The 27,745-nt window shown below is 39.3% G+C and overlaps 1 protein-coding gene across 6 annotated transcripts in view; it reads left to right on the top strand.

Annotated features, from left to right (window-relative positions):
- Positions 1-26,756, top strand: part of TTK (TTK protein kinase) — a 40,292-nt gene extending 13,536 nt beyond the window's left edge. For 4 of the 6 annotated variants that reach the window (XM_079970432.1, XM_079970433.1, XM_079970434.1 and 1 more), the window contains exons 2-22: positions 2,659-2,802; positions 3,740-3,965; positions 5,607-5,713; positions 5,889-6,032; positions 6,726-6,822; positions 6,912-6,978; positions 7,067-7,164; positions 8,625-8,706; positions 11,179-11,302; positions 11,798-11,970; positions 13,387-13,556; positions 14,688-14,796; positions 15,422-15,514; positions 15,790-15,947; positions 16,040-16,188; positions 17,477-17,601; positions 19,028-19,108; positions 22,113-22,289; positions 23,589-23,679; positions 23,877-23,974; positions 26,113-26,756. In XM_079970432.1, the coding sequence (XP_079826558.1) occupies positions 2,659-2,802; positions 3,740-3,965; positions 5,607-5,713; positions 5,889-6,032; positions 6,726-6,822; positions 6,912-6,978; positions 7,067-7,164; positions 8,625-8,706; positions 11,179-11,302; positions 11,798-11,970; positions 13,387-13,556; positions 14,688-14,796; positions 15,422-15,514; positions 15,790-15,947; positions 16,040-16,188; positions 17,477-17,601; positions 19,028-19,108; positions 22,113-22,289; positions 23,589-23,679; positions 23,877-23,974; positions 26,113-26,199 (2,600 nt within the window). In that variant the 3' untranslated portion in view covers positions 26,200-26,756. Of the gene's footprint in view, positions 1-14; positions 384-2,658; positions 2,803-3,739; positions 3,966-5,606; positions 5,714-5,888; positions 6,033-6,725; positions 6,823-6,911; positions 6,979-7,066; positions 7,165-8,624; positions 8,707-11,178; positions 11,303-11,797; positions 11,971-13,386; positions 13,557-14,687; positions 14,797-15,421; positions 15,515-15,789; positions 15,948-16,039; positions 16,189-17,476; positions 17,602-19,027; positions 19,109-22,112; positions 22,290-23,588; positions 23,680-23,876; positions 23,975-26,112 lie in introns of all 6 variants that reach the window. The other 2 variants (XM_079970435.1, XM_079970437.1) reach the window with 2 other exon arrangements.
- The last annotated feature ends 989 nt before the right edge of the window (positions 26,757-27,745 follow it).

Raw genomic sequence — 27,745 nt, 5'->3', positions numbered from 1 at the left:
TCTTCCTTCTGCAGGTTACTGCTCTATTCCTTCTGGAGAAGAGGCCACTATCTTATCTAGTAGAGCTGCCTCAACAGACTCGCAATCCATTTAGTAGAACTGGCTCCCTTTGTGGCAAATTGGCAATAACTTTTGATCTAAATAGGCAGCATCCCTGTAAGCTTTCCAGGAATCTCCAGAAACTGAGCTGAGACTTGAGGAAGCAAGTGTTTATTAAGTAAAGCAAACATTTGCAATGAGACTAGAGGTGAAGGTTTTCTCTGAAGCAGAGGGAATCATCGAGGGGGAGAGACTGATATAATGAGTGAAAGAAAAGGGAAGGAAAGTCGAGACGAGAGAAAGGCTTGTTACCTACCCCTGGTTTGCTGATAGGCACTGAGAAGGTGAGGGAGCATCCTCAGTGGCAGATAAAGCAAGGTGTTCTCAGGCTATTCTTGGACACCTATTGGGTAGGGGAACAAAGAACGGGGGTGGCTATCCCAGGCTGCAGTAGGTTTTCACTGCGTAGGACTGCAGGATAATTGATTGAAAAGATGACATCCAGCTGAGAGCTTCAAGCGTGGGTTGAGCACCGTGGCAGGTCTCGAAAGCATACCAATCATAGCAGTCTAAAGACAGTTATACTTGCAAGAAAATAAAACACAAGGTTATTTCATGGGAGAATAAAAGGTGGAGGAGCCAGAGCTATTTTGGGTTGTAGATACATGGTGCTTGTGGCAGATTAAGTACCCCATGATGGTAGTGATAGCTCATTCAGGAATGAAAACCCATTGTTGAAGAGAGAAGCCACTTCCATTCTGTTGAATTTCCAATCTAGAGAAAAATGAGAAAATGATTAATATGCTTGAATGATTATGGGTTGTATCAGTGCTTTTTTTCTTTTTAAAAAATGTTTAGGGGTACTCTCATTTGCCTACTAATACTGAAATACTGCCCCTCAATGTGGCCAAACTTTAGATTCACAAAATGTTTAGGGGTATGCATACCCCTGTGTCCCCCCAGAAAAAAACAAAGGGTTGTATCCAATGATGTTTCTGTGTGAGTGAAATGGACTTCCATTCGTGCAATGGAAACAATCTGCCCTGCTGCATAACCCCAATATCTCCAAAGGGTTGTGGTACCCTCTATAACAGATTTGGGGAGGGTGCAGGAGGCTGGAGAAGCGAAGAGAAGACAGGGAAGTCCTTCTGTGCAAATGACATTGAATTTGACCCCGTGTTTTGTTTAATTGAAATAAATCTCTAGGGTTGTTGGCAAGAAGAGAATTTTTTAGCAAAATATTGCAAATGTTTGCTGATAGAAGTACTGTACAGAAATTATTTCAAATGTGATTCCCTTGTCTTCCACCTGAATACATACGGAAGTTGTATAATACTTGCTTCACCCCAGAGGTATGGATGGGAATAGTTTAAGGGTGGATTGGGGTGGGACAAATGTGGCAACTCTCTAGGGTGGCCTTTCACTATTTCAACAGGTTGTAGCTGTTGCAATCTCTGTTTGCATCTTGCTATATCACAAGGATATTACTGACAGCAAACGGGCACATACATGTATGTGTGATTGTGTCACATCTTCAGAAGAGTTGCTTGACTGGCTTTGTGGGAATATACAGGATTTTGGCTTTTTTTTAAGCTAGGGAAAGGGCAAATACCTGTTCTTGCCCATCAAGTTACTTAATGGGTCCCCCCCCCCCATAATCTAATGCATTTTCTTCAAAGTAAGTCCTATTGAGTCACTTGATTTCCCCCCTAAATGTATATGATTAGGGTAGAAGCTTGAGAGAGCAATTGCGTGGCATGGCAAAATCCACCGAGATGCAGTGGGCCTCTGGCTCATCCAGTTGATTTCTGGCTTATTTGGCATTATGTTCTCAATCCCAGCTCAGCTAAATATATGTGGGTGTAACATGCTCAGCTGAACCTGATGTGGCTTGGCAACCCAGCATAAAACACTAGTTTAAATACTTGTTTTCCCTCTGCCAGTCTTAGGTAGAACAGTAGCATATACAGTGGTACCTCAGGTTAAGTACTTAATTCGTTCCAGAGGTCCGTACTTAACCTGAAACTGTTCTTAACCTGAACAGTTAACTTTAGCTAATGGGGCCTCCTTCTGCTGCCGGAGCCCGATTTCTGTTCTCATCCTGAAGCAAAGTTCTTAACCTGAAGCACTATTTCTGGGTTAGTGGAGTCTGTAACCTGAAGCGTATGTAACCTGAGGTACCACTGTATGCTGCTAAGTGGGATTTGGATCTCATGTAACTTTACACTGGCTCTACACCAGCTTGCTTTACACCAATTTAAAGGTGTAAAAGTACATACATTGTCTCTATTTTCAGACCATAAAGTCCATTTTACAGATCAGTTATATTTGATGTGAGAATTAATATTGTATACAGTATAAGGTTGGAGGATAAGAGAGGGGCATAGTTGAACCCAATGTGTTTTGACTATACACAATTTTGTCTTTAGGCGCAATTCCAGAACATAACACTTGCATAAATTGTGGATTTACTGTATTACTCTTTCATTGAAATAATTAAAAAAATTATTTAACAAAAATTATATGCTATTTGATTGTAAGAAGACCCTACAGCAATATAAATAGCATTAGGTAACATTTGTTACCTTTTGTATTCAACACTGACTTTTCTTTTTCTAGAAATGCAGGAAGAAGATTTAAGTGAAAATGGTATGTTTGTTGCTTCTATTATGAGTAGGGTTCAAGACCTGAAAAGCAAATATAAAAATGACGACAATACTACAGCTGAGCTTAACATCACCAAGGCATCAGTGGATACAACAGGTATGTAGTATTTTGTGATTGCTGATTGGTAGTGCTTTCAAAGCCCTTTATGCAGCTCTTCCAAAGTGTCTGACAACCAGATGTTTCTGAAATGCTGCACAAACCACTTTGGAAGCTCTGTGATTGCTGCTTGGGGCACGCTGACCACACAACTTGCAACTTGCTTCTTGCAAGTTGCTTCCTAAACGCTTAACAATTAGCTAGTTGCTGGGTATTTGAGAAGTGCTTCACAAGGGACTTGGCAATTTGGGGGGGGGGATGAGGAGCTTCTTTTTTAAAAAAGGAGCATTTTTATTTCTTTCCTGAGGAAACAGTTTGAACTCAAAGTGGATCCCTCAGCACTTTGAATACACTTCGTTTTCTGATGTGGGAGAAATGCTCCAATTTTAAGAGTATTTCCCCTTCTGCGCAGACTTCAAAGGGGTTTCCATTGTTCTGTTTTGCTGAGATTATTTTATCAGAATTTTTGTGTCTCTAGTGATCTTATTTGCAGAGAAGCTTGGTGCTTTTTAAGACTTGGATAATTGTTTGTTTCATTTGGTTTGCTAGCACCCTTCTTAAATCCTTCTTGCAACTCAGTTCTGTGAAGCCACTTCAAGTCCACGCCACTAGATGGCTTGTGCCATGGCATGTGGAAAATAAGAACACTTTTGGCAAGTGGAACACAACTGACATTTTGGTGTTGTATAATTTCTGTTGTTGTTGTTGTTGTTTGTTGCTTGCTGCGGCGCCTTTCAAAACAAAAGGTAGGTTTGCCCATTCTAGGTCAGAAGGTAAGTAGCCTGGCCATTCCTAGAGTGATGAATCAAAATGTTGGAACCAAAAGAAACTAAAACATGTGTTGTTTTAATGGTTCCTTTAGCTGTTTGTAGACAATACTGCATCTTGTTCTTTATAACAAAAATCTTAACAATGCTTTTCTTTTGGTTTTTTTTAGATAACTCTGGAACAGTTAATCAGATTATGATGACTGCAAATAATCCTGAAGATTGGTTAAATCATTTGCTTAAACTGGAGGCTAAGTGCACTCCTCAGGCTGACATCAGCTTGTTAAATAGACTGATTGGTTGTTACAGGCAAGCAGTTGCATCATTGTCTGCAGAAAAATACCATCAGAATGAAAGCTATGCTCGCATCTTGGTTAGATTTGCAGAACTGAATGCGTAAGTATTCATATCTGGCAAACAGAAAGTTTCAACATTTGTCTTTTACCCCCACTGCAACTACAACTCCTTAATCTTTGTATGGAAGATGATTCTGTTGCTTACAATAGGGAGCTAGTTGGACATTTATTGACCACTGTATGACTCATGATTGCAAGGATTGGGGAGATATTGCTGGAGCTGATATGGCACAGAAAGGCATGGGATAGTGTATCAGTGGAAAAGTTAACATTTTAATTAGAAGTACCCAGAGTTCAATGTAGAACAGAAGTTTATTTCCGTCTGGTTTGATTTTGTGACCTATGTCAATATCCAAGAACATAGTTGGTCTCCGCCGCTGGCATTTATAACAACCTGGTTAAGTTGAAGTGTCGTGATTTCTTTGTGTCTTTTCTTCTTACGTGCCTTTTTTATATCCCCATTTCCTGAATTTGCAACATAAAACATTTTATTTTGGTTATACTTACCTGATACCATCCCTGAAGATTACTGTATACATTTTATACACTCCCAGTGTTTGATATTTGTTTGTAATTGTTATGATACCCAAGTTAAAAGGGAAAAAATCATACGTCAGTTGTTGATATTACATATCATATTTTTTCGTGTATAAGTCAATGTTTTTTGTTTAAGGCAAATACAACATTATTGTAGGATGCCTAGGGTGGTGTGGTGTAGTTGATGTTGACACCATGCTCCAGCAGTCACATCACCTCCCTGGTGTCTCCGCTTAAGTAGGCGGCCAGGAAGGTGGTTCCTTTACCCACTCCCTATTGCTAGCTATTGCCCACTGCCTTGCCTTGTCTGCCTATGTGCCTCAGCAGCAGTGCGCCACACCCAGGAGCAGGCAGGGAAGCCAGGCACCACCTGATTCCCCCACACCACCGGTAGATTTTTTGGGTGAACAAGCTCAACAACTTCAGGCGATCTCGGGTGTTTAAAGTTTTGATTTCTTAATTTAGGGTTCAAAAAAATAGGGGTTGTCTTACATGAGGGGCCATCTTAGCCTTGGAAAAATACGGTAATTGCTTTGATGCTTAGGACTGAATATATGAATATATATCTAATGCCTCTAGAAATGGAGGCACAGTCAGCATTTGTTCAATAGACAATATATGAGGTTCCCATCTTTTGGAATTGCAGTTCTTTGTGCATTGGGAAGATAAAGTAATATTGAAAATTTGATTTTCTTATTGTGAACACTAAATAAAATGTGTCTGGACCACACCTGGAAGGTGGATTCCTTCATGTACTTATGTAACATTTAAGATATTTTGAGAGGGAGTGAAGCTTGCTAGTGGAAGGCATTTTTCCCTAATACCAGCAGTAAACTGTGTAAAAGAAGGACTATGGTATAGGACTACCTCTGTCTAAATTCTGCAAGGAAGAGTGCATCCAGGATAGGATTTTTGACTGGAAAGAGTGAGTACAGATGATTTGCAGGCTACCTCGTTTGCTGTACAGTATGTATTGTGATGCATTCTAACCTCTGGTTGAAAACAATTTAATTTTCTTTGAGCTAATTTGTAAGCACTGCAAAATTTAGGTGGCATCACCCTTTCCCAGTAAACAAATATCATTTGCATGCATGTGTGAGGTGAATGATTGAAACACTTGCTTCAAACCATTGTTTCTTTGCAGCACTGGAGACCCAGAAGAGGCACGCGATCAGTTTCATCTTGCCAGACTAACCTGCAGTAAATTTTCTTTTGTTCATGTGGCTTTTGCACAATTTGAACTCTCTCAAGGTATGTGGATACAGATTTACTCAAAATTTGGCATGGCTAAGCTTTGTTACTGACCACATTTCCTATCCTGGATAATGGTTGTAAAATGCTAATAACTGTTATTTATTTTTTAAAGTCATGCCCCCACACACCCCATTTTAGCACAAAGTTCATTATTTCGTATTTTTTAAATTAGGAAATCTGAAAAAAGCTAAACAGCTGCTTGAAAAAGCTGCAGAAGTTGGAGCACTTCCAGTAGAAATGTTGGAAATTGCTGTAAGAAACTTAAGTTTACAAAGAAAGCAGCTACTTTCGGTTGAAGACAAAGAGAATTTGACAGGTGAGTCTGAAGCAGACTATAGGGTGAAATTGACTGTTGCACTAAGGTGATCGTATATCAGCACAAGCAGTTCTCCCCTCTTCTGCTACTGCATGCTTAGTGTTCTGCTAGCCCCTCCCCCCCTGAGCTGATGGGAGGGGGCTTGGGGGAGGAAAGGAGGAAAAGCCCCTTTGCACTTGTGGAACTTGGTGTGCTGTGTCCTGCAAATTTAGTTGAATCTGGTTTAGTTGATTTAGCTGAATCTGGTCCATTTTGTTGAAATTAAAAGGCTCCTCCTCCCATGAGCCTGGCTTCCCACTTTCCTGCCCTATCTCCATATATCCTGTTTCCTCCCTCCTGTGTGCCATATTTCTTAGCTTTCACACTTGAATCCAAGCGCACATGCACAGAGTCAAGCCACCATCAGTCCTTCGCTTTTCCAACCAGTTCAAGATAGAAGGTGGGAGAATATAATCTTTCTATGTTAAGTTTGGAGTCATGATCAATATAACATAGACATTCACTCAAGTGTTGTATTCAATCTAATCCTTGTTGTATTGGGAAAATAAACTCCTTAAAGATCACTACAGTGTGGTTAAGAGGTATATAAAACCTGCATTGTTGTCCGTGTTCAAATTGTTCAAATACCCAACTTTTGGTATTTAAACAACTAAAATGTTTAATTTTTTCTCTTAATAAATTACATGTTTACAGCTCTAAACTCTCATAATGAAGCTGGAAACTTCCTGAATAGGAAAATAAATGTTGATTCTAATGAGATTTCTGCCAGTACTCATAGTTCTTGCCATGGGTAAGTAAATCCAAATATTGTGTGGAATTATTTTTATTGTATTTCCAAGTGCTGTGGTACAATTAGAACTGTCCAACTCTTTTTTTCAGGGAGAAAAAGTATTCTCCTCAGGAAAGTGAACGCAAACCATTGAAGCAATTAAATAAGTCTAACAAGGTAGGCCTGTTTAAACGTTTGTGTATTCTTGTATTTGATTTTTTGCAATTGAGTTGAGTTCTACTTCCACTTCCATTTCCATTTTTAGATGCGTCCGTTTGGAAGAGTTCCTTTCAGATTAGTAAGTGATGATGAGGATGACTCTGTGGGGATGGATATTCCATGTGCAGCTAGTATTGCAAAGAGGTACAGTCCCTTTTAAACTCACAAACACTTAAGTATCTGTTGATTGAACAAAGACATAAAGCACAGTCCATTATTCTGGTGCGTGAACTTGGAGGGATAGATGTATCATTATATAGGATGTACACCAGAGATTTCCATTGAGAATAATGGCCAGTATGTACTGATCTATGCACGCCCAACAACCAGCCAAAAGGAAGGATGACGGTTTTATTAAGTCATTTATTAGTCTACTCAAGAAAACAAATAGTCCATATACAGATTTTCAACCGTTATGTTCCCCATAGTAAACATATGAACAACTCTGATTTATGGAATGCTCTCTGCCTAGCACTAGCTGTCATCATTTGGGGGCTGGGCAAAAGACATTTTTGTTTTCCCAGGATTTTTAGCAGCACTAATTTAATTGTACTCCAGTAGTTATGCAATTTTTATAATTTTAATTGTTTTACTTGGTTTTGAATTGCTTTGTGGCTTTCTTCTTAGTGGCAAGCAATAGATGCGTTTAAGAAGGCTAAAGCTCTGAGTGTCAGCAGTGAAAATTATTCCTCCCAATTCTGAACTGCACAGGTGGGGCATGGATTGTCTTGGTAGAGTTCCTTATCCCCTTCCCAAGCTCCAAAGTATGAAATAAGCTGAGCTGGTTAGGATGGGAAGCATTTTTCCCACCTCACTTTTCTGCAGAGAAGTGTTGGTAGCTCTTGCAGCTACTGCTTAATAGGACTCTACTGTCAACATCAGCTAAAAACCACATATTTGCATCCTCTCTGAAGGGCAGGTGTAAAGTAAGGTTACCAGACATCCTCATTTCCTGGGGACAGTCCCCGGATTTACAAATCAGTCGCCTGACAAAATCCATTGAAGTTGAGAAGTGTCCCCGGATTCATTGAAGAACATCTGGTAACCATAGTGTAAAGGGGCATCCTGGAGCTGATGGTTAATAGTGGGGTTCCAAACCCCTTTGTTGACCAACCAATAGCAGCAGCTTTAAATAAAATGTAGGAAATATTTAAAACTGCAAGCAGCTACCTGTAACATGTGGTTGATGCATGGGACAGCTAGTGCTAGTAGCTGAGACTGCACTGTGTCTGTCTCTGTGTGAATTTGAGAGGTTTAGTTCTGAACATTTATTATCTACCGTAAGTTTATGTTTAGCCTGACAGATGCTCTTTCTCCCACATTTCAAATCATTAGAGTTTCACAAGCTTTGCTTTTACATACCTACTGGGGTCTTCTGATTTGTCGTACGCCATTTGGGTTTGTTCTTAATAATGGCAACATTTACTGCAGGGGATTCTGTAATGCATAAATGCCAGTCTTTTAATTTTAACATGATGCTATGCAATTGTTTTCTGTGCTTATACCTGAGCAGAGTTGGGTATTTGTACTTTCCTGGACAAATGCAGATCAACTTGTGTGGGCTTAGTGTTAACAGACAATTAATGTTTTGTTTAAAAAATTAGGAAAATATCTGACAGCAATTTGAGCCAGTTGCCACTGTGTGAGTCAAAACCTAATGGAAGCGATATACCAGGAGACTTGAAGGTAATTTGAATGTTCTTACTCAAGTTAATGGTCATGGTTGATAAGATTGCAAGTGGGGGATGGAGAAACAGGCTCAGAATGTGTAGACAAAGTAGAAGTTTAGTAGCACCATGATAAAAAAAACAGATTACCTTGGTATTAAATGTGGAAATACAAAGTAAGCAAACTACTCACTGCTGCTACTGAGGGTGGTTTCCCTCCTTGCCTCATTCAGACATACATGAAGTGCGCAACATACTCTCATTTAACTTGTGTGTGTGACAATCAATCAATATAAAAGAAGGGGCAAAAAGGACTTGGTGTTCCAGGAAAAATGAATTTGGCAATCCCACCTGTCATTGAATCATTTCATCTGCAAACTTCCTTAAGCTTCCACTGCTCACAATCCATGGAACCAAGAGTGCAGGAATCAGGCCATGAAAATCATGTTCTTCCTCCTGCCATGGCTTAAACTAGCTGGGGAAAAATTTGCATGTGAGCGGGAGGATATGGGAGTAGGAGCATGCAATCATTCTTTCTCCTTCTGACCCCATTCAAGACTCCATGACCAGCTTTCCCATTTTAAAATCCCAGTGAAGTTACAACATGCAATTTGGGAAACTCCTTATTCATTTCTCCCCCCCCCCCCAAGGGACTAAGCCAGAGTTTCCAAACTTTTCTTGTTTAGACATGCATTGTTTCACGACACAGTAATTCAATCTTACTAGCAAGCCGGAAGTTAAATTAACCCCTTTCCAGCTCCTGGAGGAGCATGGGGAGAGTTTGCATGACACAACTGCACACTGCTGCTGACACACTAACGTGTCACAACACACAGTTTGGAAAGCTCTGGACTAAGCAATGCATGCTTGAGTGTCATTTGTGCGTTAAGTTAACAATGAAACGAGTCACTTTATGTAGATGTTGCTATTTATGTGCAGTAGTTTGAAAAGTTTGTGGTTTAGAACCTTTCTCTTTGGGCCCTTAGAGGAGGCACTTTTAATATTAATCATAAACAAATTGTTCTTAGCAACACCTTTCAGTTATCATTTAAAATGTTATTCAAACAAATCAGATTGGGCCTATGGAAATGTTCACAATATGAATGGCTGTTAACAAAAGGAAGTCACAGCTTAATGTTAATACTACTTTTTAAGTGTTCAAAGCACTCCTTTTTTATTACCCTTACAAAGTACAAACATTGATAAACTTATCCCCATACTGTAGATGAAAACAGCCAAATTAGCTAGCCTAAATGTCGGCAGGAGCAGGCAGAAAGCAGATCTGGATCTCTGCTTTATTGGCAAGGCTTTCTGACTCTCAATAGTTGGTCAGCAGCAAGTAGAAAAGAGTTCTCTGCCATGGTTGGTGGCATGTATTGGTATTCCTTGCCTGTTCATCTTTGAACAAGTCTTTGTGAAGCTTTGCTGGACAGTTTAGAGTTGTTAGAATTTCTAACTTATGAGTTGCAGTAGATCTGTAGATTCACTCCCTTAACTATTATTATCTTGCATCTAACTCCTCCCACCTCTCTTGCTACTTTTTTGCACCTTGGACCTATCAACCATGGGGTTCTAGTTTAAAAATAAAGTAGTTCCCACAAGCTTGAAGTTTGCCCACCTGTCTCTTTGTGAGTTCATGACTGAGGTGAGATTTCAATCAAGGATATCCATTCTTAGCTGCTACACTAAACCAAACCTTACGTGGGTGGCAGCCCATAGAATTGGTGCACTGATGTTCTAGAACTGATGAGCTGCTTCTCAAAGCAGCTTGTGCCATTTTATGTGACAGGAAAGAAATGAAGCAAGGTTGGGGAAACTGTTCTGAACTGGAGATCATGTTGCCATTCAAATTGGCCAGTTTGCTGACTAAATATGCAGAAGCATCAAACCAAGGCATTTGCACAGATTTACTGACACAAATCTCAAGAGTTCTCCCATATGCAGATATTATCAGTGTCATTTCTCATCTTTCAGTTTTGAAGATAAGGATGCATTTTGTCAGGATGCAAGCAGCTGAAGATTATAAGACACAAATTTCAGAGTTTGCTCCAATAGAAGATAAAACTGTAAAAGCTGTTTCTAGCGTCTGTCTTGTTATTGCAGTCAAGTTATAGTTCACTTCCCAAGAACTTAACAAAGCCACCCAGAGTGGCTGGATATAAATAATAAAACAACAATCTGACGTTTAGAAGACATCTGAAGGCAGATGTCCTGTATTGGGAAAATTTTTAGTGTCTGATGTATTTCAATTTTTATATGTGCTGTGAGCCGCCCTGAGTGGCTGGGGAAACCCAACCAGATGGGTGGGGTATAAATAATAAAATAATAATTATTACTATCATCATCATCACCACCACCATCAAGATTGTGCAGGAGAATAAGCAGGCTAGGATCCTTCAGTTTTAATTCTATATTAAACCATGGAGTCAGCTGAGTGTGTGGCTATCTTTTTTCTTGGCTTTGTTATAAAAAACTCTTCTTCTTTTTTAAGCCTTTGCCAAGCAGATGGTTAATGGAATTGCAGCCACCAGATGATGAGAACTCAGAAGTAGCTACCAATTCAGCTCCAACCTTAAAGAATAAATATGGTTCTACTTATGCTGTTAAACAAAAAGGTTTGTTTTAACTCTGTGGGATTGGACTGACGTGGGTATCTCAGTAGACTTTTAACTTTGGCATTTGTGGATGGTTCATTCTGCACTTGATTAAAGTAGCCAGAGCATAGTTGGCTTAGCTGAAAATTAGAAAAGAAAATGAAAAGAGGCTACCTTTTTCCCCTCCAAAGCATGACCCTCTGAATGTAGTTTTTGTTGTTTGCCCTAGAGTCCCATATTTTAGATCCTCTGTTTCCATTGTAACTTGAGGCCACTGCAGAAGTTCGGTTTGCCCAGTGCATCTCCCCTTCCCCTAAGGATGACTATAGCTCCTACCACCTGCTACTCCTTTCTCCCAGCCCACCACATGTATAAATTCAGTAAGGCTCAACAGCACTTTTAGTCTATTCACGGTAACTTTTTTGTGCTCCTTGTGTAGTCCAACCTCTTCCTTTTCTGAATATCTTGCTGTAAACACCACCATGTTCTTTTGGATAACTGGAACTATTGTTTTAGAAACTGAGGAGCACCACAAGGAGCCAAGTACCATAGAACCAAGCTGCCTAGAAAGACTACAGCACCCCTCTGTTCCTCTTGAAAATGATGAAAAGAAAGAGTTAAGATTAAATTGTCGTGCATCTGCAAATAAGTGGTTTAATCTTGAAGCAATGCACAAAACAAACTTGGAGGTAATTCTATTGACTTATATAAGTGATTTTTTGTTATGTTGTCTTCATTGTCATTAGTACTGAAATGTAAAAAGTCCACCTTGCCTTGTTTGCAGTGATACTTTAGCCACCCCGAAATCCCTTTTTGAGTAGGATAAAAGTTGTATAAAGAAATGTACACTTGTACATTGGAACTTCTGCTCCCTCTCTTGTTCCCCTGCACCCCATGAAATCTGTTCCAGGTGGTTGGAAACCCCAGAACAGATTTTGGGAGCACATGGGGAGGAAGGATTTTCATTGCAAAAGTGGAAGGCCTTCCATGAACAACTTCACTGGATACAATCCTTAGTGTAATACTTTAGTGGTATATCATGTTCATTCAGTCTCTCATTGCCAGGAAGCCGTTCACAGCTGTAAATTAAATCTTGTTTTTAGTCAGCGGCATTCAAAGATGGCACTAGCAAAGAGGCATCTTTGAAATACAAATATAAAATTTGTATTGGTAGTACAACTAACCAGTAAAGCAGTAGTCTTCAAGACATATGTGATACAGGCCTATAATTTAAATCCCAGTATTCCCATCTCTAGCAAGCTAGAATTGCTTGAATATGGTATTGTGTGCACAGGCTTACTATCAAAACCTCCTAAAAGTACTTGGTGCTTGCCTAGTGTTTAGATATGCATGACACATCACATGCAAATGCTAGCACAAACCATAATATTCAATGGATAAGCAGAGCTTTGAATTCCAGAAATGTGTGCAGTTCAAAGATCAAGTGAAATTGCACCTTTGAGGGGCTCCCATCCAAGTACTAACCAGGCCTGACCCTGCTTAGGTTCCGAGATCAGATGAGATTGGGCGTGTTCAGGGTAGTATGGCCATAGACAAGGATTTTCATTGCAATAAAATGGAAAAGCAAAACCATCCCCTCGAAGTTCGAATGGCAAGCAAAACCAATAGAGTACTTACAATTAGCAAGGAGAATGGGGGCAGTGAGAGGAAATTCAACACAAGAAATAAGGAATGGTCAGTAATTAAGGAATATCTCAAAGGGTACTGCGATAATAAATGCTTTCTGGCAGATACTGAATGAGCCATGCAATATAAAGTATTTGTTAGATAGTTACATTAACGAAAAACAACTTCACACAACTGTTTAAATAATAGTTTAATTGTAAATTAGTTCAATGGGTAGAGTCGGAAGTTTCTTTTCTTTGTTGATTCAAACAGTGAATAAACACAGTGAATGTTATTTTGTTGGTATTGCATGTATTTTAAGAATCTGTCTAAAAAATCTTCAGTAAATTTAAAAAAGAAAAAAAGAAATTTCACCTTTGATTTCCACTTAAATTTTATTTAGCAAGCACGCACTAGTACGTGGATTTTATATGATGTATGCTTACTTGAGAACTGATGACATTTCCTCCATTTTATAGGGAAAAAACGCAAGTGCTGAACAGCCAGCTTTTCAAGTTTCTAAAAGATTTTCACCACCAGAGCCAATTTTTCGAAAACTTTCACCGCCAGAGACTGCATCAAAGATAAACAACCAGTCACTTGTTGGCCCAGTAGCTAGCAACAACACACTGCGAGATTACATGGCCTGGTAACGTGTGTGTGTGTGTGTGTGTGCGCGCGGTGGTTTATTTTTTCAATTATATTTTAAATTTTGATGGAATTTGCTTTTGTGCTGTTTAAGCAAGCTAATGGTTATATGTACTAAATAGATGTGTGCATCTTCAGTGCTTGGGTAAAGCATTTATAGAGTGCCTGAACTTGAAATAACATCCCTCATCAATAATTCTGCATGGCGTAAAAATGAAGCAGTAGTAGTAGTAGTAACAGTAGTTTGATTTATTGTCCACCCTTTACCCTAAATGGCTGCGAGTCACAACAATTTAAAATGCATTAAAAACAATTAAAACAAATTCCAATCACAGTGCTAATATAAACACCCACGAGGGTCTGCACAGAAGGAGTTGGCCTTCCAGATATTTGGGGCCTAAGTCATTTAGGGCCTTAATGAGCTCCTTGAATTGGGCCCATTGGCAACCAATGCAGTTGTTTTAAAATAGGGGTTATATGAGATCTAAAGGGAACCCCAGCTAGTAAACTGGCTGCTGTGTTGTGGATCAGTTGAAGTTTCTGAGTTGTCTTCAAGGGCAGCTGCACACAGCATATTGCAAGAATCCAGTTTGGAAGTTACCAGAGCATGGTGGAGTACAGTGGTTCAGTAATTTCTGCCCGAAAGGGGCTGTAGTTGGCAGACCAGCTGTGTCTGGAAAAGAGACTCCTTGCCAATGAGGCCACCCGAGCCTTGCAGTGACATCTGGAACAGGCCATCTGCCCTTCTCATGCACTTGAGAACTTGGGACACATGACTCCTTGTTTTTTTCAGCATCAATTTATTGGCCAACATCCAAGCACTCATCTTAACACCTCAACCTCCTCTTCCAAGTCAGGGGAAGAGAAGGATTGAGCTGGGTGTCATCTTCGTATTGATAACCTCTTACTAGAAGTACATGCGCTTCAAATTAAGATTAAATTTAATATTTTTGGAGATGTTTGGGCAGTTTTTTGGAGATGTTTTTGAGCCAGCTTTAAACATTACATTCAACTTCAAATATTGTGACTTGGATGAAAAAATTAAGCTGCTGGTTAAATACATAGTTGATTGGGGGGTGGGGGGTGTATTGCTGCTTGTGCGAGGATTGTAATGCTCAAATGCCTTTGACAGTTTCAGTACTCCAGTCGTAACGAATAATTTTCTTCACCTGAGTAAGGACATCACACCATACAACCAGCTTTCCTGTTTGCAACCTTGTACTCCCTCAACTCCATTCCAAGTGCGTACTGGATTACCGGTAACCTTTCTAAAATAAATTGCTCTGAAACCGCATTATGAGATAATGAAGGAAACTGATCCATAGTGGGTGCAACCCATTCTTACGGACAAGCAAGCAGTTAGAAATTTTTATTGCTTTATCACTTGTTGGTGGGATATAAATTTAAGAAAGAAAGAATATAATTTAATGTTTCATAACATAGTTGTCTTGTATTAAATATGTAACAAATTTCTGTTTTGTTTCTGGGCTAACAGTTTTGATGCTATGCTCTTTAAGCTGTGCTTGTAATCTGCAACGTGTTGACAGTTTTATGTCAGTCCCACAAGAAATACCTGAACATACTAGTAAGCTAGAATATTAAATACAGTGGACGCTTGGGTTGCAAACGTGATCCATATGGGATGCACGTTCGCAACCTGCAGCAGCGCGTCTGCGCACGCATGGCTTGCAATTTAGTGCTTCTGCGCATGCGCGACCGCCAAAACCCAGAAGTAACCCATTCTGGTACTTCTGGGTTTCAGCGGTCTGTAGCCTGAAAAAACGCAACCTGAAGTGTCTGTAACCCGAGATATGACTGTAAATATCTAACATATGTTGCTTTTGATGTGTATTTTTTTTAATTCAGATTTCAACTCCTTTACCTAAAAATGATTGCATCAGTATTAAAGGAAAATGGTATACTGTGTTGAAACAAATCGGCAGGGGAGGATCAAGTAAGGTGAGATTTTAAATGCAAGTTTTAATTCATTGATAACTGTTGCTTGCGGTAGGTGGTTTAAAAATAATCACTGACATAACATACTATGTCATTGCTTCCCCTGTCCCCATCTCTCTTAAGCAACACCATTCTTTTTGTATTGTGCTTGTAATAGGTAGCTTCCATTACAGGGTAAGTTCAAGAAGGTCCCTGACCTTGGTGTACTTAACATTTGGTAATGCACTTAAAAACAAGCAGAGCTGGTGTTTTGTATTCTCCCCCCTTTTTTTTTGCAGGTGTTTCAAGTACTTGATGAAAAGAAGCAGCTTTATGCTATCAAATACGTCAATTTAGAAGAAGCAGAGGAACAAACTTTAGAAAGCTATAAAAACGAGATTGCACACTTAAATAAACTTCAGCAACATTGCGATAAGATTATCCGACTGTATGACTAGTGAGTAAATGTTTTTACAAACCCAGCTTAATTAAAAACACCTCCCAAGTGTCATTTCCCATATATGACTTCATTTTCATAACTTGTTTTAGTGAAATTAGCAAGAAGAGTATCTACATGTTGATGGAATGTGGAAACATTGATCTTAACACTTGGCTTAAAAAGAAAAAAATTAACCCATGGGAGCGGAAGAGCTTTTGGGAAAATATGTTGGAAGCTGTCCATACAATCCACACACATGGTATCTATAAAAGCTTATTTCTATGTATTTGAAGACTTCTACTGAACCTTTCAACACTTGCTGTTCGCAGGAATGGCTACCAATGAATTACTAGTCAAATAATGCATTAGATTTCTATCTTTTTATGCATCCATAAACTGCTTTGAGGGTTTTTTTCCCTACAATCAAGCGGTATATAAATAAATTAAATCTGCCTTTTGGAAATCTAATAGAGAGGGACATATGCTATTTGGCTATTTGTTTGCATTACCGTAACTGTTTATATAACTATAATACTTTCTTACTTTTCAAAGCGCCATCTAGTTATCTCTATCACAGTCACAGCAACAAATAGTCTAGTATTCTGTGAATGAGCCACCGCAAGTGTAAGGCTCACATGCTCCCCATTCTTCACCTTCTATGCAATTAGGAGAAATTCAGAAGTTTCCTCATTCACTTTCAAAAAGCCACAGTTTGCTGTGTCATTCTGGCCTGGAATTGAGGCTAATCTTAACTGCGGCTAGTTTAAACAAGCCAGCTTCAGTAACTGGTTTGAAGTTAGTTTAGGATTGAACATCTGGGTTGTGTTGTGGGGATCTCGATGGGTTGGCACCTCCTGTCCCCGGGCCAGGTTGATGTTAAGGGAGCTGATGCCCAAGTCAGGAGCAGTCTTAAACACACCAGGAGGAAGTCAACCATGTGTGAACTAATACTTGTGATTGCTTTCCATACAAACCACAAGCAGAAACCAAGTTTATGCTTGTGGTTGGTTTCCTCCTGAGCACAGCAAAGTCAGGAAGGAGTAATGGGCAGATTTACTTAGCAGTGTATACCAGAATTCATGCAAGTTAACTATTTGTATTACATGAAATTGAACTTTTGTTATGGTTTAATGTTCAGTGTGAACCAGGCTAGTAGCAGCAGTTGAATGGAGCATTTTAATTATAACATTTAATTATATTCTGGGAAAAGTAGTGTCTTGTTTTGTAAATTAACTGGAACTAGTTCTAATCTTGGAATATGTTTCCAGAGGGGTTTTGTTTTGCTTTTGTTTTGATTTGTTGTGCAATGATGAAGGGTTAGATAAAAACCTGTTCCCTCTGTGAAAGTAAATAGATTTCTTAGAGCAGGGTGAATGTCACAGCCAAATTGTAGTCTCTGAGGTCTGTTATTATAGCTACAAAAGGGACCTGGCTTTTTCTCCCATCCTTGTGTGTTGGGCCAAGAAGGTTTGTAGGATTGGTGTGAGAGAACAGAGTAAATGCACATATTTTTAATATGCACTAACTGAACAAATTTTAATTTGCAGGTATTGTTCATAGTGATCTGAAACCAGCAAACTTTCTGCTAGTGGATGGAATGCTAAAACTAATAGATTTTGGCATTGCAAATCAAATGCAGCCAGATGTGACAAGCATTTTTAAAGATTCACAGGTGAGACTGTTGGGGCATCCTTGTGTTACCCTATTATGAATAAAACAGTACGAATGTCTGTTTTCACAATGATGGGACATCAGGAATAATGTGAGGAGTTTTGTGGGTCTTGATTTGTGCTTGCTTGTTTTAGGCAGGTTGTGGGTCTAGACACAGTCATGGCTCATGGTTTCCTGGAGTGTGGACTTCAGGAGTCACGACTACCACAGATGAAAGAGAGAAGGGATATTTCACAAAAGTTCATTGGAAGCTGCCTTATACAGAGTCCGCTCTTTGGTCCACCTAGCTCAATATTGTTTACACTGACAACAGCATCTTTTGGGGTTTCATGCCATCTTTTCCAGCCCTACCTGGAGATGCCAGGGGTCTATTGCATGGAAAGCATGTGTGCTATAGCATGGAGTTGCAGCCTGAATTATGCCCGGTTGCTGCGGAAATGTTGCAAGCTGTAGGTTATATGTTGGGCGTTGGCATCCAACAGAGATGTATAGCAGTCTATACATGAAGGGCATGTCCCACTTCAGATGGGTCTGAGAAGAGTATTCATAAAGGGTGAAACAGCATAAAATTTCACAGAGAAATCCTGTTTTGTGGGTTTTTTAAAGCTAGGAAATAGTTAAGCCTAATCAGCTCACTTAGTATCAATATGTACGTAGCAGACCCTTGACAAAGTTTAAGAGGTAGGGAGTGGGCCCTATGATTTCCTCCTTCTCTCCTGTCCAATTTAACCACAGTCAATGGATACTTTGGTTCGGACATTAGCTATGGCTCCTATTTTACCAAGGTTCTTAACCATCCTCAAATCATGGTTACGCACAGAATCTGATTTGCCTTAACCACGGTTAACATCAGTGTGGCTATATTCCTTTGCTTCAGTTAAAGCAACAGAAGGAATTTTCTCTGAAAGGGCAGAGCTGTGGAGAGGAGGTTCACAATCCCACAGAGCACTCTCTTAATTACTGTAGCTCTGTTGCTTGAAACTGACTCACCAAACCTGACAAAAGTTGCCAGTGGCTTTATTGGGGTGGAGAATTGGGCATATAGTGTATAGCATATAGCATATATATTGTACTCATTTTGAGTACAATTTTTTTAAAAAAAGTTAATGTAGACATTGTCTGAATCATTCAGTGTTGGATTAGAATCATTGAGGAATTTTGAAAATTGCCTATATTACTAATTACTCTGAGATACATCATGTTAAACATTATGTTAAGAGCTTTCTGAAGTTTCCCAGACAAGCTTGTTTTTCTGTTCTAAAGTTTCTAATGAACTATAGCAGGATTTCAAGAGCATTAATTAAGAAAAAATGGTTTGTGAGCATTGTTTCTCAGGGCCCTTTTCAGAGCAATCTTTCTAACAAAATATGAGATTCTAATTTTAAACTATCAATTAATTACATGATTATATTTTTAATTGTTACTAGGTTGGCACAGTTAACTACATGCCACCAGAGGTAATTAAAGACATGTCTTCCTGTGGTGAAAATGGAAAACCAAGGTCAAAGGTAAAAAATACCCTGTGGTTGAAGGAGGGAAATGCTTTGGTTTGGATTTTACTTTCTAAATCTCCACAAACCCAGGACAAAATCAGGTTTTTTGGTATGCAGTGATGTGAATAAAGCAGTTAGAAAAAGGCTTGTATGGGCAGTGTGATGTGACGGTAGCAAAAGTTGAAATAGCATCAAATTAGAATTGACTCTGGGTTTAATAAGAGCTTCATAATGGATTATATCCAGTCCCAGCATAAAGACACTGCAGCCTTATGTACTTCTTGGGCGGCTGGCAATCGGGGGATCCTTGGGGAATGCCTGAGATGTGGGGCAAGAGGCTGCAGTAGGAATGAGGGGAGGGGCGTCAGATGGAGGCGGCTTACTGCGTGGAGGAGCAAGGATCCTTATACTGGCGCCGGATGCTTCCTAATGAAAATTTGTGAGAGGAAGAGCTCAAATGTGAAACTAGCACCTTAGGCAACCACATGGGAGAGTGAACTTTGGGGAAGGGTTGTCTCTGATTTTAAAAGCATAAAGAAAACTGCTTGGTTTCCATCCGACTTTGCAGTAAGGACAGGGAGATACATATTTTGACCCTATACAGCCAGCAAAAATACCGCAGAGGTCAGGAAGACATTCCTACATATATACATACGTACATAATTTTTGGTGTGTGTTTCCTTTCCACAGTTTAAACCATGCTCAAGGTGGCTTACAACATAAAAAAAATGACCACTGCATAACGGAAGTAAGAATAAACAATAAATAACAATTTTTGCAAAAATCACAAGATCTAAAATAAAGCTACAAACAGGAACAGCAACAATGCCCCCCAATAAAACCCCCAAACAACATGCCAGCCCAAGAGTCTGTTCAGCTTTTGTAGCTGGAGTGAGTCAGGGCTCCGCCTCCCAGGCCAGGTCGAAAAAGGCCTGCAAGGCAGGGAGCAGCTCTCCCAGGACTCACAGCCAAGATCCTCTATGGCAGGCATCCCCAAACTCGGCCCGCCAGATGTTTTTGGACTACAATTCCCATCATCCCTGACCACTGGTTCTGTTAGCTAGTCATGATGGTGTTGAGAATCATTCTGCAAAGAAACAGTAAATATGTTTGTAAGAAGAAGAAGAAGAGTTTGGATTTGATATCCCGCCTTTCACTCCCTTTAAGGATTCTCAAAGCGGCTAACATTCTCCTTTCCCTTCCTGCCCCACAACCAACACTCTGTGAGGTGAGTGGGGCTGAGAGACTTCAAAGAAGTGTGACTGGCCCAAGGTCACCCAGCAGCTGCATGTGGAGGAGCGGAGATGCGAACCCAGTTCCCCAGGATTACGAGACTACCGCTCTTAGCCACTACACCACACTGTACTTTAAGAACTGTTTCTGTGAGCTTTGGGCAGATTGGGTACAGCTGGTCATGACTTACAAAAGGAGGAAAAGTTGCAGTTTGAACTTTGCCTGCAGTGAGAAAACACCCACAAGCTTTGTTGTTTGTTGTTTTGTAATAAAACCTTTATTTGATTTGGTTTTACACCAGCCTCGTGGTGTCGTAGTTTCTGTCATCTGCCACCAGAAGAAAACCCTGCCTCTAACAAATGGGAGTTGTAGTCCAAAAACATCTGGAGGGCCGAGTCTGGGGAAGCCTGCTCTATGGCCTCCTCAGCAGCCTTCCTTCAAGCACAACCAAACCTTATTTCTTAGGCTTTTAATGTTGTGGCATTTGCCCGTTCTTTTGGAAATACCTGTACAGGGGAAGAGAAAGAGTTAATAGGTAGACCAATAGAAAAGCCAGAGGTGGAGCCTACCTGTTTATAAAAAGGGCTTAGCCCAGAGTTTAGTTAGTTGTTAGCTAGTTGGTTGGTTGGGAAGAAGCAGTTGGGAAAGCAGTTGGCAGACAGATGGAAATAGACAGTTTGTACAGTTCTTGTGTGAGGGGAGGTAGAAGAGTTAGAGACAGGATAAAATAAGACTAAGAGGGTAAAAGGTAACAGTGTTTTGAATGCATTTAAAGTTTATTTGTGTCTGCAATAAACTACACTCTTCATTGTTAACTTGAGAATAGTCGGTGAGATGACCGGGGGCTCCATACGAATGCCACAAATGTTTACACTACTTTTAAAACGATTAAACTCACTGGTCTGTCTTGAAGTTAATTTTTTAAAAACCTTGTGTAACGGTGATGTTAGCCAACAGAAGAGCAAAAAACACTGCAAGGTTTTTACATGCATTTTCTAAGTAATTTGTTAAGCAGCCCCATAAAGTATCACCATTCCCATCACATAGATGGGGGTATGAGGTGGGGAGCAATTTATTTTACTCTTTTGCAAAATTGTTTCAGCCAAAGACTTGTGGGCTTAAGTGAACAGAGTAAAATTGCCCTACATTAAGTTGCCTATGTTCATTTTCTTCTATAAGCTGACTCCCGTGCCAGCATGTTAAATATACACAAAACTGAGGCTCCCTTTGTCTATATTCCTCTTCTTCTGAAACTCACCTACTCATGTTGAGTTAAAAAGCAGACATTCCAGTGTAACAGGTTTATGTTTCAGTCAGTGCGAGGTAGTATGAGAGAATCTTTATCATTGTATTCCACTTTCTGTTGATCCCTTACCAGGGCATCAGTTTCTTAAACAATTTTTATGAGCAATATTATTCATCGTTTTAAATGGTCTGCCTTTGAAGCAATGTTTCCATTCTTTTAGATTACAAAACTGATAATGTAGATTTCTCTCTGCGGTTTTAACTGTGTGCAAATTACTTTTCCTGACAATTAACATCCTACTTTCGGCAATATGCATCAACACAAAGTTGTGTCATTGATCAGATTTTGAAATATAGACGCTCTCCTTTATTGCTTAATTGTTATGCTGTTGCACCAGGTTTTATAATTGATTGCTTATTCAGTTGCACCACGTATTTTAATGTAATGGCAATAGCAATAGCTTCAAAGTAATTGTGTTAATTGTGTGAGGAGCATCTATCTATCATCCATCCATCCATCTATCCTTGCCTTTGTTTTTAGATCAGTCCAAAAAATGATGTTTGGTCATTGGGCTGCATTTTATACTGTATGACCTATGGAAGAACTCCATTTCAGCACATAACAAATCAGATTGCAAAACTTCATGCCATAATTGATCCTAGTCATGAAATAGCATTCCCTGATATTGCAGAAAAAGACCTCCAGGATGTCTTAAAGGTAACCACCTGTGTAAATTTGTACAATATCATTTTGTTTAGCAGTCTTAATGTATATATCAAACACTTCCTGACTTTATCATTTGTGGTTGGGGCGGGGGGGGGGGGGAGGCAGGGAACTACATCTGGGCTTGGATCCTGAGAACCATGAAAGGAAGCTCACAAAGGGGGACTTTCTTCGTTCTCCTCCTCCCTAATGTTTTCTCCCCGTGCCCCAGGGAAAGTTGAAAGGTCCCTCTGAACAGCTTGCAGTGGGGCACAGGCAGGCTGCTGAGGGAAGGAAGAAATTGTTCAGAATATGGTAGAAGGACCTCCTCCTTGAGAGGGTTTTTGGGGGGTGGGGTGGGGTGGAGCTGTAGTGCAGAGGACAGAGACAGGAAAGAGACTACATTCCTCAAGCGTCTTTTGGCACATTATTCTTGGGAGTCAAGCTCTGTGCACTTTTGTATGTGTTTCTGTTTCTCTCCAATGCCTAGGCAAGTTTAAGGGCACCGTGTATTTTTTTTTTTTTTTAATTACCATGTACTATATGTTATGTGTTTGATTATACCTGAAGAAGACACAGCATACAAGTGTTTATGTGAAATGTTATTTCTCTTGGCTCCTTTTAGAGAACTAGCCTATTGGAAAGAAGGTAGCGTTCTGCTTAATCTTAGTTTGTTATCATCCATTATCATTATGATTGTTCTAACATGGCCAGTTTGTTTACGGAGTTGATATAACTTTCATTCATTTAGTGCATCATTTGGACCTACTGTTTATTTATTCCATGATGTAGAACAGTAGTTCCCCCAACTTTCCCTCCCATGGACCACTTGGAAATTTATAAGGGTCTTGGCAGACCACTTAATGGGTTTGTTTGTTTTTTATCTGCCTGTTGTATCGATCGTAATGCTTTGTGCTAGATGCGGTATGATTCTTAATTTTATTGCTTCTCTTAATATGTTTATTGTATTACAATTTTTAAATTATGTAAATTGTAATACAATAAGCATATTAGAGAAGCAGTAAAATTTAAATTGTAAGTGTTCTTTACAGAAACTGCAGGGACCGTCTGAATAAGCTGGCGGGCCATGGGTCACTTTTGGGGAAACATTGACATAGAATATTTACAGAATCCATTCCATTGTGAAACAGCAGGCTGAATCTGATGCTACAAGGCACAAACTAGATTAATGGAGTGCACTTTTAGTTCACTAGGGATACCTTTCCTATATAAAATGTGGAAAACAATGTTGAGCTATAATATTCTTTAGAAAACTGAGTTTTATTGATTCCATCTTGTACCTTCTCTCCTCAGCGCTGTTTGGTAAGGAATCCCAAGCAAAGAATATCTGTCTCTGAATTGTTGGTTCATCCTTATGTACATATTCAAACCAATTCACAAACAGGTAACTTTATCTGTTACTGAATTTCACTTTATTTCGCCAGAGTTTTATATAAAGGTGTTCATTCTCTTGTCTAATACTCTCACAGAGTAAACAATATACCTGCTAACCTAAGTATATCACCAAGTGCTCTGGTATCTGAATTTTCATACAGCTTAGCTGGACATTTTAAGCATAACCAGATTTTAACATTTTTCTAGGGGATTCAAGCACAAAAGGGACAACAGAGGAAATAAAGCGCATCCTCGGTCATCTTGTTGGCCTGAACTCTCCTAACTCCATTTCTAGAGCTACTAGAGTAAGTAAATGTATTTTTGGCAGTGGTATTCTTACTAAGAACTTGATATTTATAATACTTAAAGCAGAAAGAGAATGTAGAACTGATACAGTTCCTATTTTTATTTATTTATACCAAATAAAGAAGATACAAAGATACAAAACAAGACACATAAAATGTCCACTTGGGGCAGGAAGGCGTGTGTGACAAAAGTGTAGTGAGGAATGTTGTGTGAGATGGACAGGAGAGGGTGCAAAAATAGTGGATTTGAGAAGCAGCGGATCTTAATAGGCAGTGGGGAATGGTTTGGTGTATAAAGATAGGAAAGGCTTTCACCCTAACAGGGAGTGACATGGTATAAAACGGAATAGAATATAAGTTCATAATCTTCAAAGCAATGTGTTATGGCAAGTAAGCAAATCCTACCAGACTGCACTTCATAATAGTAATATAAGGGAAATGCTCTCACTTAAAAGAAAGATTTGGTTGGCATGCAGGAGGCATTCAGAAACGAGAGCGGTAGCTCCTCCTACCCACCTGCTGAACCTCAATCTGTCACTTATTCATAGGAATTATTGGGTGGTTTCTAGTGCTAGGCCTACTCAGAGTAGACCCATTAAAATTAATTATATGACTATCGTAGGTCCATTAATTTCATTGGGTCTAGTCTGAATAGAAACTAGTTGAGTATAACCTGTTGTATTTAAACTATATGGCGTTTCCAGCAGAAACTTCCCTTAAGGCATTTTATTTAAATGATTACTCATCTTGTGATGAAAACTGAGGGACACAGTGAATTAAGGGATTAAGGGATTAAGTTAACCACAGTCAAGGAAAAATCCCTGTGGGATAACTGTGGGAATCAGCTTCTCTTCATTTTATCCTTCATTTTATCCCATTTTGGGCACTACTTGCAGCAGATCAGGATTATGACTACAGATAGGTATCCTTACTACTTGTCTCTATAAACAAGGCTACATTGTGATGGCTTGAGTAAAACCTTCTTAAATTTACAAGCCCTGAAACTTGGAAATGATCTATAGTGGTACCTCGGGTTACATACGCTTCAGGTTACAGACTCCGCTAACCCAGAAATAGTTCCTCGGGTTAAGAACTTTGCTTCAGGATGAGAACAGAAATCGTGCAGCGGCAGCGGGAGGCCCCATTAGCTAAAGTGGTGCTTCAGGTTAAGAACAGTTTCAGGTTAAGAACGGACCTCCTGAACGAATTAAGTATGTAACCAGAGGTACCACTGTAGTTGGAATTCTCTAGGCATGTCTGCATTTTAATAATAATAATAATAATAATAATAATAATAATAATAATAATAAATAATCTCATTCAGTCACGTTGAGGTTAACTGTTAAATGAGGTTAACTGTTAAATGAGGCAAAAATGTGTATTGGGCAAAACGACTGTACTCTGCATGGCAGTACTCTTCTATCACAGTGAAAATTCAGTGGTACTTTTTTTTTTTTGCTTCTGGACATGCTTTGTAGTGCTTCTTGACAACATTTGCATATTCTAGCAATACTTTTTTAGGTGCAATAAAAGCTGGTGTGAGCATTCTTTTTAAGCCAAATAGACTTGAATTCAAAGATTAAGTTTTGACAAAAGTGTGCAAGTGAATAATCTACAGTTTTATAATTTTTCATTCAGGTGTAGACAAGTCAAAGGGTGCCCGGAGTAGACAAGCATGTGGAGCACTGGGGGAAGGAGGGGTTAGATCCTGTGCATAGAACTCCATTGCTGGCTCACTACCCAGAATCAGTATGACACTGGCTAGTTTGAGCATTCAAACCCCTGCTTATGGAGAGGATTTTTCACTGGATTCTACATGGAAATGGCATATTGACAAGAGGTTGTTTTATCACAAAAGGATCCCTTTCCCAGGGAGCTTGCAGTCTAAATTTCATCAATGACTGGGAGAGAGTGGAAGGAATTGGGGCTAGATTTTTTATGGGCAGGGGGAGACAGAGTGAGATGGGGGGGGGTGCGTTATGTGAGAATTCAGATAACTATGCTTTCAACTGGGGATGTGGGGGAAGGGGGTAAGTCAAACGCTCCCTGCAAAATATGAGCTGTGAAAGCGGGTTTGAAAGAAAACATGATAGCATCAGATGATCTGATTTGCTTCTTCTTCTTTTTAAATGTTTCAGGCTTTATACGAGCAGTGCAGCAACGGTGAAGGTTTAGATGTGTCTGCTTTTGCAAACTGTGACAAGAAAACACGGAGCACAAAGTGATACATAAAGTTTAGCGTTAAAAAGTGTTAATGAAGACATGATAAGACTATTCTAGGCAATAGTTGGTCTGTTTAAACCGAACTGCCTTGCCTCTGATAATTGTTTTATGGTCTAAATGTTCTTTGTCATTTGTTTATCCAGTATTTGTATGTTGGTCTTATGGGACAGTCGGTCTCGCTATGTAACTTTAACAGATTGGTTCAATGTGTGGATATTTGGGTACAAAACACAGATGAGGCCTTAAAAGTTGAAAATGTGGAAGATATTTTGTTGCATTTCTTTAAATCATGCAAAAAAAGAGGACGACTGGGTTAGAACAAACTTTATTTGCAAGCCTCTAGTATTTGCCAGTATTTTTCTTGAAATATTGACTTCTTTCATTTTGTTTACTGGTGATGTGGGACACTATGTAATTTAGCTACTCTTATGCTCTGCTTCTTGTTTTATGGTGTTACATACTGACATGGACATGTTTTGATTTATAAATGACACCAGACGTTGTAATAAATAAAAAATGAACTCTGTAAATAATAATAATAATAAGATTTATACTGTTATTCCTAGAATGTGATTTTTTTTTAATGGAAGAATTCTTCCAAAATTAAATAGCTGTAAGTATTGAAATACTGAGTACCTTTACAAGTTTGGAAAGGTGACCAAAATAATCCTGCATGTGAAATTTTAGGTTGTCTCTAACTCAGCCATGATAGCTCCTTTAACTTTTTCAAGTTCTGTGAATTAGTTCTTCATTAATGTCAAGATGTAGACATTTCCTCTAAGTATAGGCACAATTACGACATCATTCAGGCAAAGAGAAAGCATATTAAATCTGCATTATAGCTGAATAATTTAGTCCAGGGATTAACACCTGCTCCAATGCAGTTTCACGAATGGCACCATTGGATTTTAAATACTGTGGCTTGCTTTTAATTTCGGCAATACTTCTTTCTCTGGAGATTATCCTTATTTGTGCAATTCTTGGGGGCTGGGTGTGGCTGTTTTCATATTATGAACCTACAAGAAGAACCTGTACTTCATTTTCTCATATGTTAAATGTTTTAGTTAGGAGTTGTTCTTTTAAAGCACTATATAAATAATTATTACTTTGCCACAGAGTCCACCAAATGGTGGGAATGTGCATAGAAATAGGCCTGTAAACATCAAATCCAGCTTGGTGGGTCTGTGATTGCCAGGATCCAACTTGGAGCTTAACTCTGTTACTGATTACCGTATTTAAATTTTCTAGGCTCTCCCTTTCAAGGCAAAAGGGCTTTCTAAGAGTGTAAAGCTCCTACTATAGGATTTCGCTACCATATAGACATTCACAACAAGTGTGGGGATATCTTTGGTTCTCCAGAAGTTGCTGAACTTACAACTTTCATCATCTCCAACAAGCATATGGCCAATAGCCTAGGATGATGTGAGCTGCAGTTCAGCAACTTCTGGAGCACCGATAGCGAAGATGTCTCGTAATCCAGCTCTGCTGTTCTACCCTGATTGCTTCCCCTCGCTCATATTACTGATGCAGAATTATCAAAGCATTGCA

Source organism: Podarcis cretensis (assembly GCF_951804945.1).
Source record: "Podarcis cretensis genome assembly, chromosome: 3".
NCBI lineage: Eukaryota > Metazoa > Chordata > Lepidosauria > Squamata > Lacertidae > Podarcis > Podarcis cretensis.
This window is presented reverse-complemented; position numbering and strand designations above follow the sequence as displayed.